This window comes from Bubalus kerabau, chromosome 2, assembly GCF_029407905.1.
Source record: "Bubalus kerabau isolate K-KA32 ecotype Philippines breed swamp buffalo chromosome 2, PCC_UOA_SB_1v2, whole genome shotgun sequence".
Lineage (NCBI taxonomy): Eukaryota > Metazoa > Chordata > Mammalia > Artiodactyla > Bovidae > Bubalus > Bubalus kerabau.
In genome coordinates, this window is record NC_073625.1 from 162,939,859 (window position 1) to 162,954,712 (window position 14,854).

The 14,854-nt window shown below is 38.8% G+C and overlaps 1 protein-coding gene across 7 annotated transcripts in view; it reads right to left on the reverse strand.

The window, feature by feature from the left end:
- Positions 1-14,854, reverse strand: part of MED12L (mediator complex subunit 12L) — a 362,611-nt gene that overhangs the window by 44,958 nt on the left and 302,799 nt on the right. For all 7 annotated transcript variants that reach the window (XR_008710707.1, XR_008710706.1, XM_055569353.1 and 4 more), the window contains 7 exons: positions 11,333-11,532; positions 8,257-8,445; positions 7,577-7,651; positions 7,269-7,459; positions 6,299-6,460; positions 3,496-3,607; positions 512-601 (listed from right to left, as the gene is read on the reverse strand). Coding sequence is in view for 5 of the 7 variants with exons in the window: in XM_055569353.1 (XP_055425328.1) it covers positions 512-601; positions 3,496-3,607; positions 6,299-6,460; positions 7,269-7,459; positions 7,577-7,651; positions 8,257-8,445; positions 11,333-11,532 (1,019 nt within the window). In the remaining 2 variants the exon portion in view is untranslated. The remainder of the gene's footprint in view (positions 1-511; positions 602-3,495; positions 3,608-6,298; positions 6,461-7,268; positions 7,460-7,576; positions 7,652-8,256; positions 8,446-11,332; positions 11,533-14,854) is intronic.

Here is a 14,854-nt window from a genome sequence, read left to right on the forward strand (position 1 = left end):
TCAGAGTAGCTTTTATCTGGTCTTGTGCATTGAGAAAAAGAAGAGTCAAAAGTATCTGCCGGAGAAGGAAATGTTAAATTTCTAGAAAACCTGCCTATGGGATTTCTCTTTATGATCAATTTGATCAGAAGTTTGATAACATTTTGACTTAAAGAACATTTTAATACAGTTTTTAAGCAAGTAGAGTAAAAGCTAATGCTCACCTCAAGTTAGTACTTCCCTAAAAGACCTACTCTTGACACAAACGGAAAAGAGAGAGAGAGACACTGGGGGTGGGATGCAGAAGGCAAGATGATACCAAAAATATCTACTGTTGTCTAGAAGCCAGACCAGACAGGAAGGACAGTGGCAAGGAAAACAGAAGGTCCAAGAGTCAAGGAAGTAGTAAAGAGAGCAAACAGTGGGCTTCACCTTGTAACGGAGACTGTGACCACAGCAGGAGTGGAAAGCTGGAGTTATTTTCACATGGAGATAAATTTAATGGAGGAAAGACACTAGAAGGGTCTCTTACCAAATTGAGGCGGAGTTGCAATGCCTCATGCATCATCTGTCGTGCTTTGATGTCATCCTGGTATCGTTCTTCTCTCCAGTTACTTAAAATCTAAACCAGAAAATAAATGAACACAAACCCCAATACTTGTTTTCCCTGTTAAATTTGATTTTTCTCATATTTAAAGTTAAACTGAGTTTTTAAGTGATGAGGACAACTTCTTAGTTTAATACAGTAAAAAAAGCAGGGGGCATAAAATTTTGCTTTCCTCCCCTTCCTCCACACAGACAGGAATATAGCTATTTTTTGTTTGTTATCTAATTACATACTCTGTTAAGAAAAATCTTATGTAATTACATACACGGTTGATAAGTCTTAGGAAATGCTTAAGAGGATCAAGTTAAGCATTAACAAAAATAAAGAATATTTTTAAAATACATCATTACATTGGTCTTATAAAGATAAGTGTAAAATAAAGGGGCTTCCCAGGTGGCTCAGCAGTAAAGAATCTGTCTGCCAATGAAGGAAATGTGGGTTCGATCCCTGGGTCGTGAAGATACCCTGGAGAAGGCAATGGCAACCTACTATTCCCAATATTTTTGCCTGGAAAATCCCATAGACAGAAGAGCCTGGCGGGCTACAGTTCATGGGGTCGCAAAAGAGTCAGACATGACTTAGTGACTACACCACAACCACCACCATAAAGATAAAGAGAAACAGAATTACATTTTATATCAGTCTCCTCTTATATTTCTAGGGAGAGGCTGTGAATCCTAGCAAACGCATTATTCTGATGTTTCATTGAAAGGGAAGCTTGCTAGTCAATAAACTTGTTTTCCTTGATAAAGGTAATATAACCAACTTTGAAAAATGTGACACCTTGGACATCAGCTGAGCTGCATACCAATTTATTAAATAAATGCTTCCTCACTTATTCAGACAAATGTTGGGGAAGGGACAGGTTGCTTAGGGAAGGCAAACCACCAGTGGGAAATTTTTGAATCAGATGTAGAAGCAAAAAAAAAAAAGTGCTCTGAAGTAGGGCATCTATGGAGAATCATCTCAAAACAGCTGAAATGAGTCATATGCAGAAGTAACTGAGTCCAACAGATGATCTGTGATTACACCACACGGTAAATGTGGAGCACTTCTCAAATCTCATCAAAAGATATAGATGAATCTCCCTCAAGGCAGGTGAAGGGTACAAGGTAGTTTAAAAAAGCCCACAAATTGTCATGGAGCTGACATTCTGGTAGTAGGTCAAATCAAAATAAGTAGAGCAAGTGGTAAGAATCATGACAAGGGGACAGAGAATAACTGTGGTCCTCGTTTAGAGAGTGATGGGGGTGGGACTAAGGCATGGGAGGGGACTAAGGAGGTGAGAGCTGAGCAGAGATCTGCTGAACTGAGGGAGCTGGCCATGTCAATAACTTCCAGGGAAGGGGAGAAAGGCTCTGCAACAAGAAGATGCTTGGCAAGATCAAGGAACAGCAACATGGTCATTGCGTACAGAATGGAATGAGTAAGGCCATGTCAGGAAAGAAACAAGATAGAGGTGGGAGCCAGTGGCAAATCATGGAGGGTCACATAAGCCTATAAGGGGAAGTTTTATTCCAGGTATGTAAGAAACAGGGGTTTCCCAGGTGGCGCTACTGGTAAAGAATGTGCCTGCCAATGCAGGGGACAAAAGAGACAGGGGTTTGATCCCTGGGTTGGGAAGATCCCCTGGAGGAGGACACAGCTACTGACTCCAGTATTCACGCCTGGAGAATCCCATGAACAGAGGAGCCTGGCAGGCTACAGTCCATGAGGTCGCAAAGAGTCATACACAATCGAGCACATGCACACACAAACACATACACACAATAAGAAATACTGCAACATTTTGGGCACCAGAAAAACATGTGGTTTACACTTTAAAAGGATCACTCTGGCTGTTGTGCAGACATAAATCTCATATATCCAAAAGGTAGCAGATGATTAGAGAACTGAACAAGTGTCTTGTTCAGGTTCACCCAGTACCATTAAAGAAGACACAGTGTCTAGAATTAACAGCCGTGTGGGAGGCCTCCATTAGGCACCGCTGCTGCTGCTGCTATAGGATGAAACGTCCCACAGAAGCAATCTACCCACACTTCTCCATTCTATACTTTCAAATTCCAGTTTGATTACTCAGTGTCCTCATGGCACACAGAACAAAGTGTTTCAAATAGTGACCATGAGAATTACAGCTGGTGGAAAGGCAAAGTCCAAAATCTTTGAAAATGAACTAAAAATGCCTTCTGACTGAGCAATGAGTATCCTGTGCCCTGGGACTTCCCAGGTGGTGCTCATGGTATAGAACCTGCCCACCAATGCCTGAGATTCATGAGATGCAGGTTCAATCCTTGGGTTGGGAAGGCCCCTGGAGGAGGACAAGGCAATCCACTGCAGTATTCTTGCCTGGAGAATCCCATGGACAGGGAAGCCTGATGGGTTACAGTCCACAGGGTTGCAAAGAGTCAGACACAACTAAAGCGATGTAGCGTGTGCAAGCATGCACACATCTTGTGCCCTAGACCAGCATCACTCTGGTTCTGGCAGTAAAACTGAGTTTTGAACCTACAGAGCTCAAGCTGAGACTTTCCCTGCCATGTGGAAGCCCAGTAGAAGATCTGGAAAGAGGGCAGGCTCTCTTTGTTACTGACATATGCCCTGCAACACAGATTGCTCCAGGACCTCTCCTAAGAGACAAAGTCAGGAGAGGAGCAGATATGACAAAGTTATGTGCAATCTGCAAAATGTAACTTTCATAGACATCTGTCCAATGCCTAATTCATATTATACTATTGCTAATCTGATGGTGACCAGAATGCCAGGTAGGAGAACAGGACACGGGTGGTGCTTTCCTGCATCTAATCAAAACATGCTTTGCCCTTATTAGTTTAAGCTCAGTGTTTGAAAGGAAAACAAATGAATGCCATTAGGAAAATACTTGCCTAGCTCAATATTCTACTGTACTTTACCTGGTTAACTTGATTCTGCAGAGATGTTAGAAGGCCTTCTCGTTGTTCATCTTGTCCCTTAAGGCAGGTAAGGACCAGTGAGAGGAATGGTTGTTGACTCAAAAGAGACATACTATAAAGGAAGTAATAACAGCAGATCTAGTTAGAAAGAACAGATTACTTCCTGTGCAACACTGATTTCCTGCCCTCGGGTTACTGGCTCTTATTTATTTTACTATTAGAAAAGGAGGGAAGTAGTAAATAGCCAAGACTACTTGAAAAGTTAAATCATATCTCTAACTAATAAGGTTTAAAACCACTGTAATGCTTCTAAACAATTTAATATGTTCTCTTGCCCTTGAAGGCATCTGCAAACGAGCATAAATTCATACTGCATCTGAGTTAGGGGGTGGGGGGAGGAAGAAGAGAATGTATGGTTTGTATCAGTAAACTGAACTTAAAGATACATAGCAGGAGGAATATCACTGTATACACAGAATAAAAAGAAAAACTTTTAAACTTCTCTCACACAGTACTTGTATTTTGTTGTTGTTTAGTTACTAAGGTCACGTCTGATTCTTTGCAATCCCATCTACTTCAGCCCACCAGGCTCCTCTGCCCATGAGATTTTCCAGGCAAGAATACTGGAATGGGTTGCCATTTCCTTTTTCAGGGGATCTTCTCAACCCAGGGAGCAAACCTGTCTCCTGTATTGCTGGCAGATTCTTTACCACTGAGCCACCATTCGTATTTTAGGGTCCAGGAAACAGGCCTATCAGGATTGCTGTGCTTGTGTTGCTTTTCAGCACATTTCTCAAGACCAATTAGATGGGCATGAGTAGAAGCGAGATGAGCACCAAGGTCTGAGGCCTCTAAAACCATTTTGCCAGCCAGTGACCTAGTGCACAGCTCCACTACATCTCACAGGCTTGACTTGTAAAAGAGTTTTAAGATATTTGATTTTAAAAATTTATTTTAAATTGGCATTTTAGTCTTATTTCTTACATGATCAGAAACAGCTGACATATTGATAAACTAATTTTTCTACACTGCAAAGAAAGATTTCTTAAAATGAGATTGAGGTCAAAATATTTCAATCCGCTTCATTTTACACTAGCAGAGCTTAGAGAGACTGACTTAGGAAGAGCCATCTTCAATCTCTGCATTAGCATCTAGGATTCCTGTGGGAAGTGAGGCAATGTACATGCCATCGTTAGCCAATCAACTTTGAGAATTAAAATTGAGTTATCTGGTTGGTTAATAAATACTGGCAAAGGGGATGAAGCAACCAGATGCCAAGCAACATATGTGCAAAGCTAGGCCAATACCCAAACGTACTTTAGTTAAGAGCACAGACTCAGGGGCCAGACACCTGGGTTTCAGCTTCACGCCTCCTTAGCTATGTGTCCTTGATAAATATACTTAACTTTCTGGTACCTCAGTTTCTTCTTCTGTAAAAAGGACATAATGAAAGCACCTCAGTATGACTTCTGGGAGATTTTAAAAGTTCACATATGTATGTAATGAATTCTATATTGAGGCTGACATTTCATAAGGGCTTAGTAAATGACAGCCACCAATTAGGTCGTTAGAAATCATTATTGATTCAGGCATAAGAAACCCAAAATGTTCAGAATGCTCAGAATTTTTATTTTTCAATGTTAGGAATTTCCTTTTACCTCTGAGGTGCTAAATTCATCATGGTTTTACATTAGAATGTGTTTATGTTCTTTTTCAGTAACATAATCATTTTTCTAATATAATTACTTAAACATTTTCCAGGCCACAAAACTTAAAAAACATTCAACTTGCAAGACTCAACTTGGAGGATCCTATATATTAGGATCTAGCCTAATATATAGGCTAGAACAAGAGCCCTAAGTGTTAAAAATATTAGTAACTTATTTCAGGGTGCAGCATGACAGAAGTATAAATTAGTCCATGAAATTTAAGCATAAGTACCTAAATAACAAGAAAAAAACTCAAACAACTGCTGAGTACAGGGACTGTGGACATGCAGATCTGATCCAGCAGGTCTGAGGCAGAGCCGAGAAGCCAGTATTTTTAATAGTGCAGCAGTGATTAGGGTACACAGGCAGAACTGAATGCTGGTGCATTACATATTATAATCTGGAAACTTTATGTAACAGAACTTGGCCTATCAGATTATTTTCAATTCCATACAAAGACGAAATTTCAGTGGACTCTGAGTACAATGACTATAACAAACCTAGACAGTGTATTAAAAGGCAGAAACATCACTTTGTAGACAAAGGTCAGTATAGTCAAAGCCATGTTCTTTCCAGTAGTCATGTATGGATGTGAGAGTTGGACCATAAAGAAGGCTGAGGGCAGAAGAATTGATGCCTTCAAATTATGGTGCTGGAGAAGACTCCTGAGAGTCCCCTGGACTGCAAGGAGATCAAACCAATCAATCCTAAAGGAAATCAACTCTGAACATTCATTGGAAGGACTGATGCTGAAGCTCCAATACTTCAGCCACCTGATGCAGAGTCGACTCATTGGAAAAGACCCTGATGCTGGGAAAGATTGAGGGCAAGACAAGTAGGGGGTGGCAGAGGATGAGATGGTTAGATAGCATCACAGACTCAATGGACATGAATTTGCGCAAACTCCAGGAGATAGTGGAGGACAGAGAAGCCTGGCATGCTGTAGTCCATGGGGTCACAAAGAGTCAGACATGACTTAGCAACTACTAATAACCAGCAACAGCAGAGTATAATGAGCATGTACATCTGTAGGACATTGAATTTTCTCAACCATTCTTTAACCGCTCACATAGAAACAAAACTTCCAGCCATACCTTTTCTGCTTTTGTCTGTCTCTTTCCTTTTTGGAAGAAGAACCCAAGTGCTGTCCTTTCTCCAGCTCTTCCCCAGCTGCTTTCAACACTCTTCCCTGCACAGAAGTCGGCAGCCTGGCAATTAGGGGGGCCACCAGCCACACACCCCTGCGTTCAGAGGAACTAAAATTGGAAACAGGTGTTATACCCAAGGATAGACCCAAGGCATCCTTTTCCTCTGCTCTCACAGTTCTGATCGAAACTCCAAAGCAAAATTTACATTCACAGGACACATGGGTTATTCTAACATTTGCCTTTCACTTCTATACTGTTTCCTCTCACCAAATACCAGACATTGGCACACACTCTTCGTGCTTATGGAAAGCACTAAAAGGTGGGATTCTGCAAGGATACTATAGCTCAACTTTTTTTTAAGTCTGGAAAAGTGTTTTTCTATGATTCTGGCTTTCTGAACACTAACAGTCCTTTTGTCTAACAAGCAATATACCTTTCTCTCATGGTTAAAATATGAAATGTTCTGATTACATTTAAGCATATAAATAACCAAATTCACCAGTTGTGCTTTACACCAAAATGATGAAATACAAGTTTATCTGCCTTTTGTAATTATCATTTGAGCAAAACTGCCAATTTAAAAAGATGGCAGAAAGAGTGTTTCCTAAGTTAGGACTACCACGGAATAGGGCAGCCTCAGGGCATATGAAAGAAATTCACCCCTCTGGAACGTAAACTGTGGTTCCAAGGAGTCTGGGCCTGCTCAACCGCGTATGTGGAATGCTCCGCTACCGTGCAGCCCAGCATCATGGCCCTTTAACATATTAAATAATGATAATGGACACTTACAAGCAATTATTTTCCTCACATTCCTGCAGCTTTATGAAAAAAAAGTCTGCATTATCCAAGTAAAATGTGCAGTTACATGTGAAAAATGAATGATAGCTTCGTAAAACCACAGGAAAAAAAAAAATACCTTAGAAATGTCTTTATTCCATTCTGTCTTGTGCTACTTGTATCAGTACTTCCAATCCCATTTGGGTTGAAGAGGCCCATGCCAGCATTAGAAGAGTTATTGTTTAGGTCAGCTGACTGCTGGAATACCTCTATTGTTGCCTTGGCAATATTGTCCAGCAGGTTGTTCATTTCAGCCACCGAACCAGAGCCCTGGAGTCAGACATGAGAAAACAAGCACCCCTGTGTTTCACTTTATCCACAAGCATCAATGTTGTGTTGCTTTTCATAACATATCACACACGTTCATGCTTTCCTGAATGTACTCACAGGGTCCTTCAAGCACTGTTTGATCATTAACTGAAGCTCCAGCCAGGACTGCCTCAGCGTCCACTGCTCAAGATTCTGGGGAAAATGGAGTTAGCACGTTAAGAATACCAAACATGTCTTAAAGTATAAGAATCCCCTGCAGTATTCTCTTTCTCAAAACAACAGAGGAATGATTACACACAATAAAGGGATTCATATGACACAAAAGGCTTCCAAGTCTATTTCATATGCTCATTATAGGGACAAAGGAAAAAACAGCAACATTAAAATAATGTGCCTTACTCAGCTAGGCATTAGAAATGAATAAGACAATCATTTCTTTTCCCAAAGTCTATCTAAACAACTCCATTACAAAATGATTTTGATATTTTATGAATAACATGATGAAGACAGTCCTTCTACAAAGCTTATTTCTCATGTAAACACAATAAATACTGATACGAATTAACATATTTGCACTTACAGATACATAATGGTTGTATACGATTTGCAGTGGGCGTATTTACCCAGCAATAAAGTGTGGCTGTTACACAAAATGGAAAATTGGGGGAATAAAAATCAGAATTAATTAAAGTTAAGAATTAGCTAGCAATGACAAGAGAGAGGCAGTAACTCCTGTTATAAACACAAAGAACATGTCAAAATGACAGAAACACAGTCTTTAGACTATTTTCACTCACCTGAAGAATGCGTTTAATGTGCTGTCTCTGGAGGTTGTCCCCCTCCGTACATTCCTTAATGCCATGAGGATAACAGATCAGCTGCAATAATTTCTGTGCTTGCATATTTGAGAGCACAGGGTCCAGAATAAGTTCTTTGTCTGTGCATAATCTCTCAGGTTCTTTTAAACAATGTTCTCCTACCCATTCCTAAAAATAAGACAGCAATTAGACTATACTAAACTCATGGCTCACAACAGAAAGCAGACAGGAAATTTTCCATTTAAAAAATAATAGATGGAAAAAGTAGGAGGGAAAGGCTTAGAAATTTTCCCGTACTTTGACTTCTTAAAAATATAAAGTAGAATCTTGGCTACAAAATTTTTTTTAAAAAGGAATGCAAGAAAGAAATATGCAAAAAAATAAAAAAGGAGGTGGGGGAGAAAGCTCAGTAAAGAAAACACTGGTATGTGTTTTCAGTTGGAGAATGAAACTTTGCTCTAAGTACTGTTTCGTAATCATTTTTTTTAACTTGCTATGTAACAGTAGTGATTTCTATATTATAATATGTATTCCTCACTTTTATGGAATGCACTGTAATATATCCCACTGAATAGACAGGACATAGTATAACACTGAGAAAACTGTCTTCCTTTTTGATATCATTATGAATAATGTTACCTTTATTCACATCTGTTCTCTATACAATTATGTTCTTAGGATAATTTCTTACAAGTACAATTGCTGAGTCAAGGATGATCAGGCCCCATATCACAGCAATTAATCAATCTCAGTAATGCTATCCAGACATCAGTAATTTCTTAAGCATCAAAATGTTCTTAAACTCTCCACGTGACTCCAATGTGTACCCACAATTAGAAACCAATGCACAACTTGGCACACGCTCAACATATATATGACTAAGAGTTAACTTTTACCATGATTACAGTATACTCTAAGAAAAACATGACTCAACATTATATTATACCAACGGCAACGTGAAAAAGAGCATATATGGTATGCCTTTTTTTCTAATAGGAAAGGAGAATTTAATAAAAATTGGAAAGATAAATCAGAAGATAATGAAACTGATTACTTAGGGCAGGGAGGAACACAGTGTAGAAAAGATGAGGGAAAGAGCTGTACTTCTCTGAGCATACCTTCTTGCCAGTAGACTGACCTTTGCTGCTGTTTAGTTGCTGCTATTGTTATTTAGTCACTAAGCTGTGTCCCACTCTTTGTGACCCCATGGACTGTAGCCTACCAAGTTCCACTGCCCATGGGATTTCCCAGGCAAGAATACTGGAGTGGGTTGCCATTTCCTTCTCCAGGGGATCTTCCCTACCCAAGGATCGGACCCACATCTCCTGCATTGGAAGGTAGATTCTTTATCGCTGAGCCCACCAGGAAACCCCAGCTGACCTTTGGGAGTATGTTATTCTAAAGATAGATATGGTAGGAAAAGAAATAGAAACTGAACACAAACAAAACCAAATGAAATCAATTCTATTTCAAGTGAGTAATATATCCATACTGAAAAAGAAAGGTCAAATAACTTTTTAACACAATACTGTAAAACCTTAGGGGAAAAAGAATTATAATATAAGCAAATTCTCAACTCCTTTTAGGAGACTCATTTTTTCATAGCAGTATAGGTGTAATAATTCTAAAACTACTTCAGGTGTATTGTAGAATTCAACAAATCAGTCAATGATTGATGTTACTGGTATCCAGGACTCTTACTATGGAAGAGAGCACTCTGAACACAGATTGAAGGGATGCTAACAAAAACTTAAGCTGTTTGATCAGAACTGGAGGTATCAGTATAAACTCATGACTATACACACACACATTTATGTATACTGATGCTTTTTTCCCCCAGCTCTGTCTGCTAAAAGGGCCTAGAAGCAATAAATGCACATTGCCCACAGCAATAAGCACACACAGAACTCAGATCTTGGTTTCTAAACAGCGTCTTCTTCTAAATAGAACCAAGGTTCCATGAAAAGGTGAGTAATATAAGATAGGCCAGAAAGAAAGAAAATACTTGTTATTAAAAAAGAAAGGGCAAGAGAGTTGTGAAAATAACACAAGAGTCAGCATGAAAAGATTCCCACTTCTGGACAAATCTGGAACAATTTGAACATGAAAATAACTGAGGACTGTAACTTTTGTGGATAATAAATAAGTGGAAGAAAGGAAGGGAAGGCAGAAAAGGTTAGGCTTTCCCTTAGAGTAGAATGCAAACTGATAAATGTGAAAAAAGTGGAGGAGTTGGGAAAAGCCATCTTGCAACCATCAGAGTAAAGACTGGTTTAGACAAGAATCAGAATGGATGCTCTATGGGAAGTGAGGGCGTTTGATGGGAAGCGGAAAACTTGCACTGTCTCAGAGAGTGTCCCCCAAACTGTTTACTAATTCCAAGGGGAAAAATGGTAACTATACAAAACAAAAATTAAAAAAAAAAACATACAGCGGAGACAGCCTGATCAAAACTAACATCACCAATGAGGTACAAATGGGCCTCAGGTCCTTTGGATGTGATTACCTGAGAAGAATATAACACACTTCTATAGTATCATAGTGAGGAATACATACTCGGACACTAACCTACAGGAAACTAAAGACAAGGCCAAGATTATTGGGAAAACTGACCAAACTGGAATGTGGCCTGTAGGTGAGAAAACCTTAAGATACCAATGCTAAACTTCCTTCCTTTTAAAACCTGTATTTTAGTTATGTTAATAAATGCTGAAATATTAAAAAGTAAAAAAGAACAATGTATTCTATCTCCTCTCAAATGCTTAAGTAAAAATATAAGAAGTAAAAAGTATATGAGGGCCATACTCACACACACACAAATAGAATTATAAAGCAAACATGACAAAATATAAAAAATTAGGGAATCTGTGTATAGGGTATACTAGACTTCTTTATAAATTATTACAACTTTTCAGAAAACTTTAAATTATTTCAAAATAAAGTGAGAAGGCAAAAGAGGACTATCTATATACAAGTTTCCTACAATATTGGGCCTTTCTCTCCAAAAGAACAGTAATACACTCAAAGTTAAAGGCAAATTAAATCTGAAAAATACCTGTTGACAGATGGTCCTCAGTACATATCTAGCATATTCTCTTAAATTGGCCGTTTCTATGGAAATGCTTTTCCCACAGGATTTTGAATTTTGTGAGGCAGTCCAGATATCCTCAGCATTCCCATCACGTCGTAAACCCCTCATGGTGAAGTCATCATTTTTTAAAGAGCTGACACTGTTATTGCCAATTTTGGCATCTCCTACATAACAGAATCACAAAAGCAAAATCATAGAAATTCAAAATATTGCCAAATATTTGGAAAATAAATGAGGCAAGCATTCAGAGATTTAAAATGCACGAATGGGATCATTATTGCAAAGTAAGTTGTTCAGCAACAAAGAGAAGGGATCAAGACAGTAAATGCTAGAACACTGAGAAGTTCCATCAGACACGGGAAAAAAAAAACAAGTTCAAGGTTCATTTTTTATTTCATTTATAGAATTAAGTATACTTTCACCAAACTTGGAAAGGCCATTATGAATCACACTTAACAATCACAGAACATTGATTTCACCAATATTTCAAGCACAAATGTATGCAAATTCATTTGACTTATATAGACAAGGAAAAAATGGGTTACTCACCCTTCTAGATGTCCCTTTTTCATTTCTTCTCTTACAATGAATGACTTATTTTCTATCCATAGGTCAAGAGAAAAGTTTTGCCTTAGCCCACCTTACTATCAACTTCTTGACAAGAGAGATTTATTTCCCTGGGAATGGAAAAGGGCAATGCATACTAAGGAAGCCCTGGAAAATAGGGCATTCATTGAATAACCCATGTCTTTCACTTTCCTCTTTGTAAACATCCAAATTAGAAAACCTCACCTCATCAGCCTCTCATATACTTAGTAAAATGAAGCTCAGGAAAGTGTTTTCCTCACAACAAAGTTCTGAGGGGAAAACTGAGCAGAATTATTGAATAGCCAGAAATAAGAAATATTCTCTAGCCATGAAAGACAAAAATTAATGTAATTAGTAAAAAAAAAAAAAAAAAAAGACTGCCAAATGGAAACAGAGCCTCCAAACTCTTGTCTATTTACCCACAAAGATCACAAGCATTGAACAGGAAAAATTCCTGTAACCAACAAATGAGTTTAGATAAAGCTCTCACTTACTTCGCTGTAAGGGAAACCAACCCCAGGTCAGTGCAAAAAGCCTTTTAAAACCCGTAAGTCAGCCAAGAAAAACTTTTGTGACTCTGCTGAATTTTAAAAAGCGAATCGCTTACTAAATGGTTACTTAAAAAATCTTAAGGGGAGGGAGGAACACATAATACATTTCAACTCAGTATCTTATCACATATTATCATACATTTCTCATTCAAATATTTATGCAAAAAAGCACCAAGTTCACTTCACTCATAGGCATTTATTTAATTCAACAAAGCACTTCAAAAGTTGGAACAAAGACTGAATTCTACATGTACCAACATTGAGCATGCTATTTCCAACCTTAGAAGATATAAACAACTATTGTTGCTATTGTTATTTAGTCACTAAGTTGTGTCCAACTCTGCGACCCCATGGACTATAGCCCACCAGGCTCCACTCTCCGTGGGATTTCCCTGGCAAGAATACTGGAGTGGGTTGCCATTTACTTCTCCAGGGATCTTCAGGACTCAAGGATTGAACCCAAGTCTCCTGCATTGTCAGGCAGATTCTTTACCACTGAGCCCCCAGGGAAGCCCGTAAACATCATGTGCATGCGTGCTCTGTCATGTCCGAGTCTTCACAACCCCACAGACTGTAGCCCGCCAGGCCAGGCAAGAATACTAGAGTGGGTTGTCATTTCCTATTCCAGGCAATCTTTCTGACCCAGGGGTAGAATCCATGTCTCCTGAGTTGGCAGGGTGTTCTTTACCACTGAGCCACCAGGGAAGCCCTATAAACAACTATTTCCACAACTTAAACTACTAGAGAAATTAGAAATTGAATTCCATAAAACAGTCCTATCTCCCTAACTCAAAATAGATCCTAGTTGACAGCACTTGAGAGAACACATTGATAAGAACACAGTGAGGTAAGTTTTACCTCTGCCAGCCCCAGTCTAAGAGATCCTTATTCACTTTAGATGTTAGGATGACTGAGAAGGTCAGGAGGGCTGTGCTAGAAGCTTCTGCAATGGTAGAGACAATAGAACACACAGTGTTCAGTGCCTGCCTGGTCTAAGGGTCTGTTGACATTCAACAAGCCTCATCCTGACTTCTCAGACCTGAAGAACCCTCTATCACTTAGGAAGATGTAGAATCCACCAAGAACTGGGGCCAATTAAAAAGGTCAAGGAAAGGCCATGAGATAAAAATAAACCGGTGATTAGGCACTGATATTAAAATATGTATACTTAAAGAAGTTGGCAAATTATACTTGGGATTAAACCAGTCCCACAAATCAAGGGGATAATATAATGTTTCTATGGTACACATTTTGGTTTCTCCTATGAAAATGTCTATCACATATGCATTCACACTTTCAACATTAGCTTATGGAAAATCTTTCCCTGATGGGCATTAGAAATACCACAGTTAAAAAACATCAGTCCCTGATTGCTTAGTCCCTATATTTATTTATTAAATAGGATTGACTGGGCAGCTTTCCTTTCAAACATATTAAAAGTAGAGAAATCTTACTGAAAAGAGCATTTAATGTTGGCAGTATAGTACTAAGAGCTCAGAGGAGAGGCTGTGGCCTCCATACGGCTCTACCTTTCCATTTCAAATACAAAATCCCTGGGCATTTCAATAGGAGTGTGTGTGTGTGCGTTAAGGTGAACTTTAGTTTGTTTTATGAAAACTCTTGTTACCTACCCTCATCATCACCTAACAATACTTAAGTGTTGTTTGCTCAGTCGTGTCTGACTTTTTGCGACCCCATGAACTGTAGCCCACCAGTCTTCTATGTCCATGGGATTCTCCAGGCAAGAATACTGGAGTGGGTTGCCTTTTCCTTCTCCGGGGATCATCCCGACCCAGGGATCGAACCTGGAAATCCTGCATTGCAGGCAGATTCTTTACCATCTGAGCCACCAGAGAAGCCCCAATACTTCTTAAAGAGAGGTATAAAAGGGTCAGGATACATTCTAAAACACGTTTAAGACTCACCTAAAACAATTCATCTAAATTCAGCAAATTCAGTTCTAGCCAAAAGGAGCTCCTTTGGAACATAAGAGATAATTTTTGTTTAGTCAAGACCAAAAGAGGGCACCTTAAGTTGAAATTAGGCAGTATGAATTCAAGAATCCTTCCCAATCCTTCAAATCCTGAATGATTTACGGAATAAAAATGTTTTAAGGTACTACACTGTAAATGAACAGAAAAGATAGTACTACTATTCCTGGAGAATACATATCAATAAAGATGTAGGGATGTCTTGAACATTATAAATTAAATGAAAAAAAGTGTGATATCTAATACTGATTTATCAACAGTATCAATATCATTGTAATTATCACCTGATGCATGAAAAAAACTAAGGCAGATGGACAGAAACTTTTTCAGTATCACAATGAAAAACTAAGATTAAA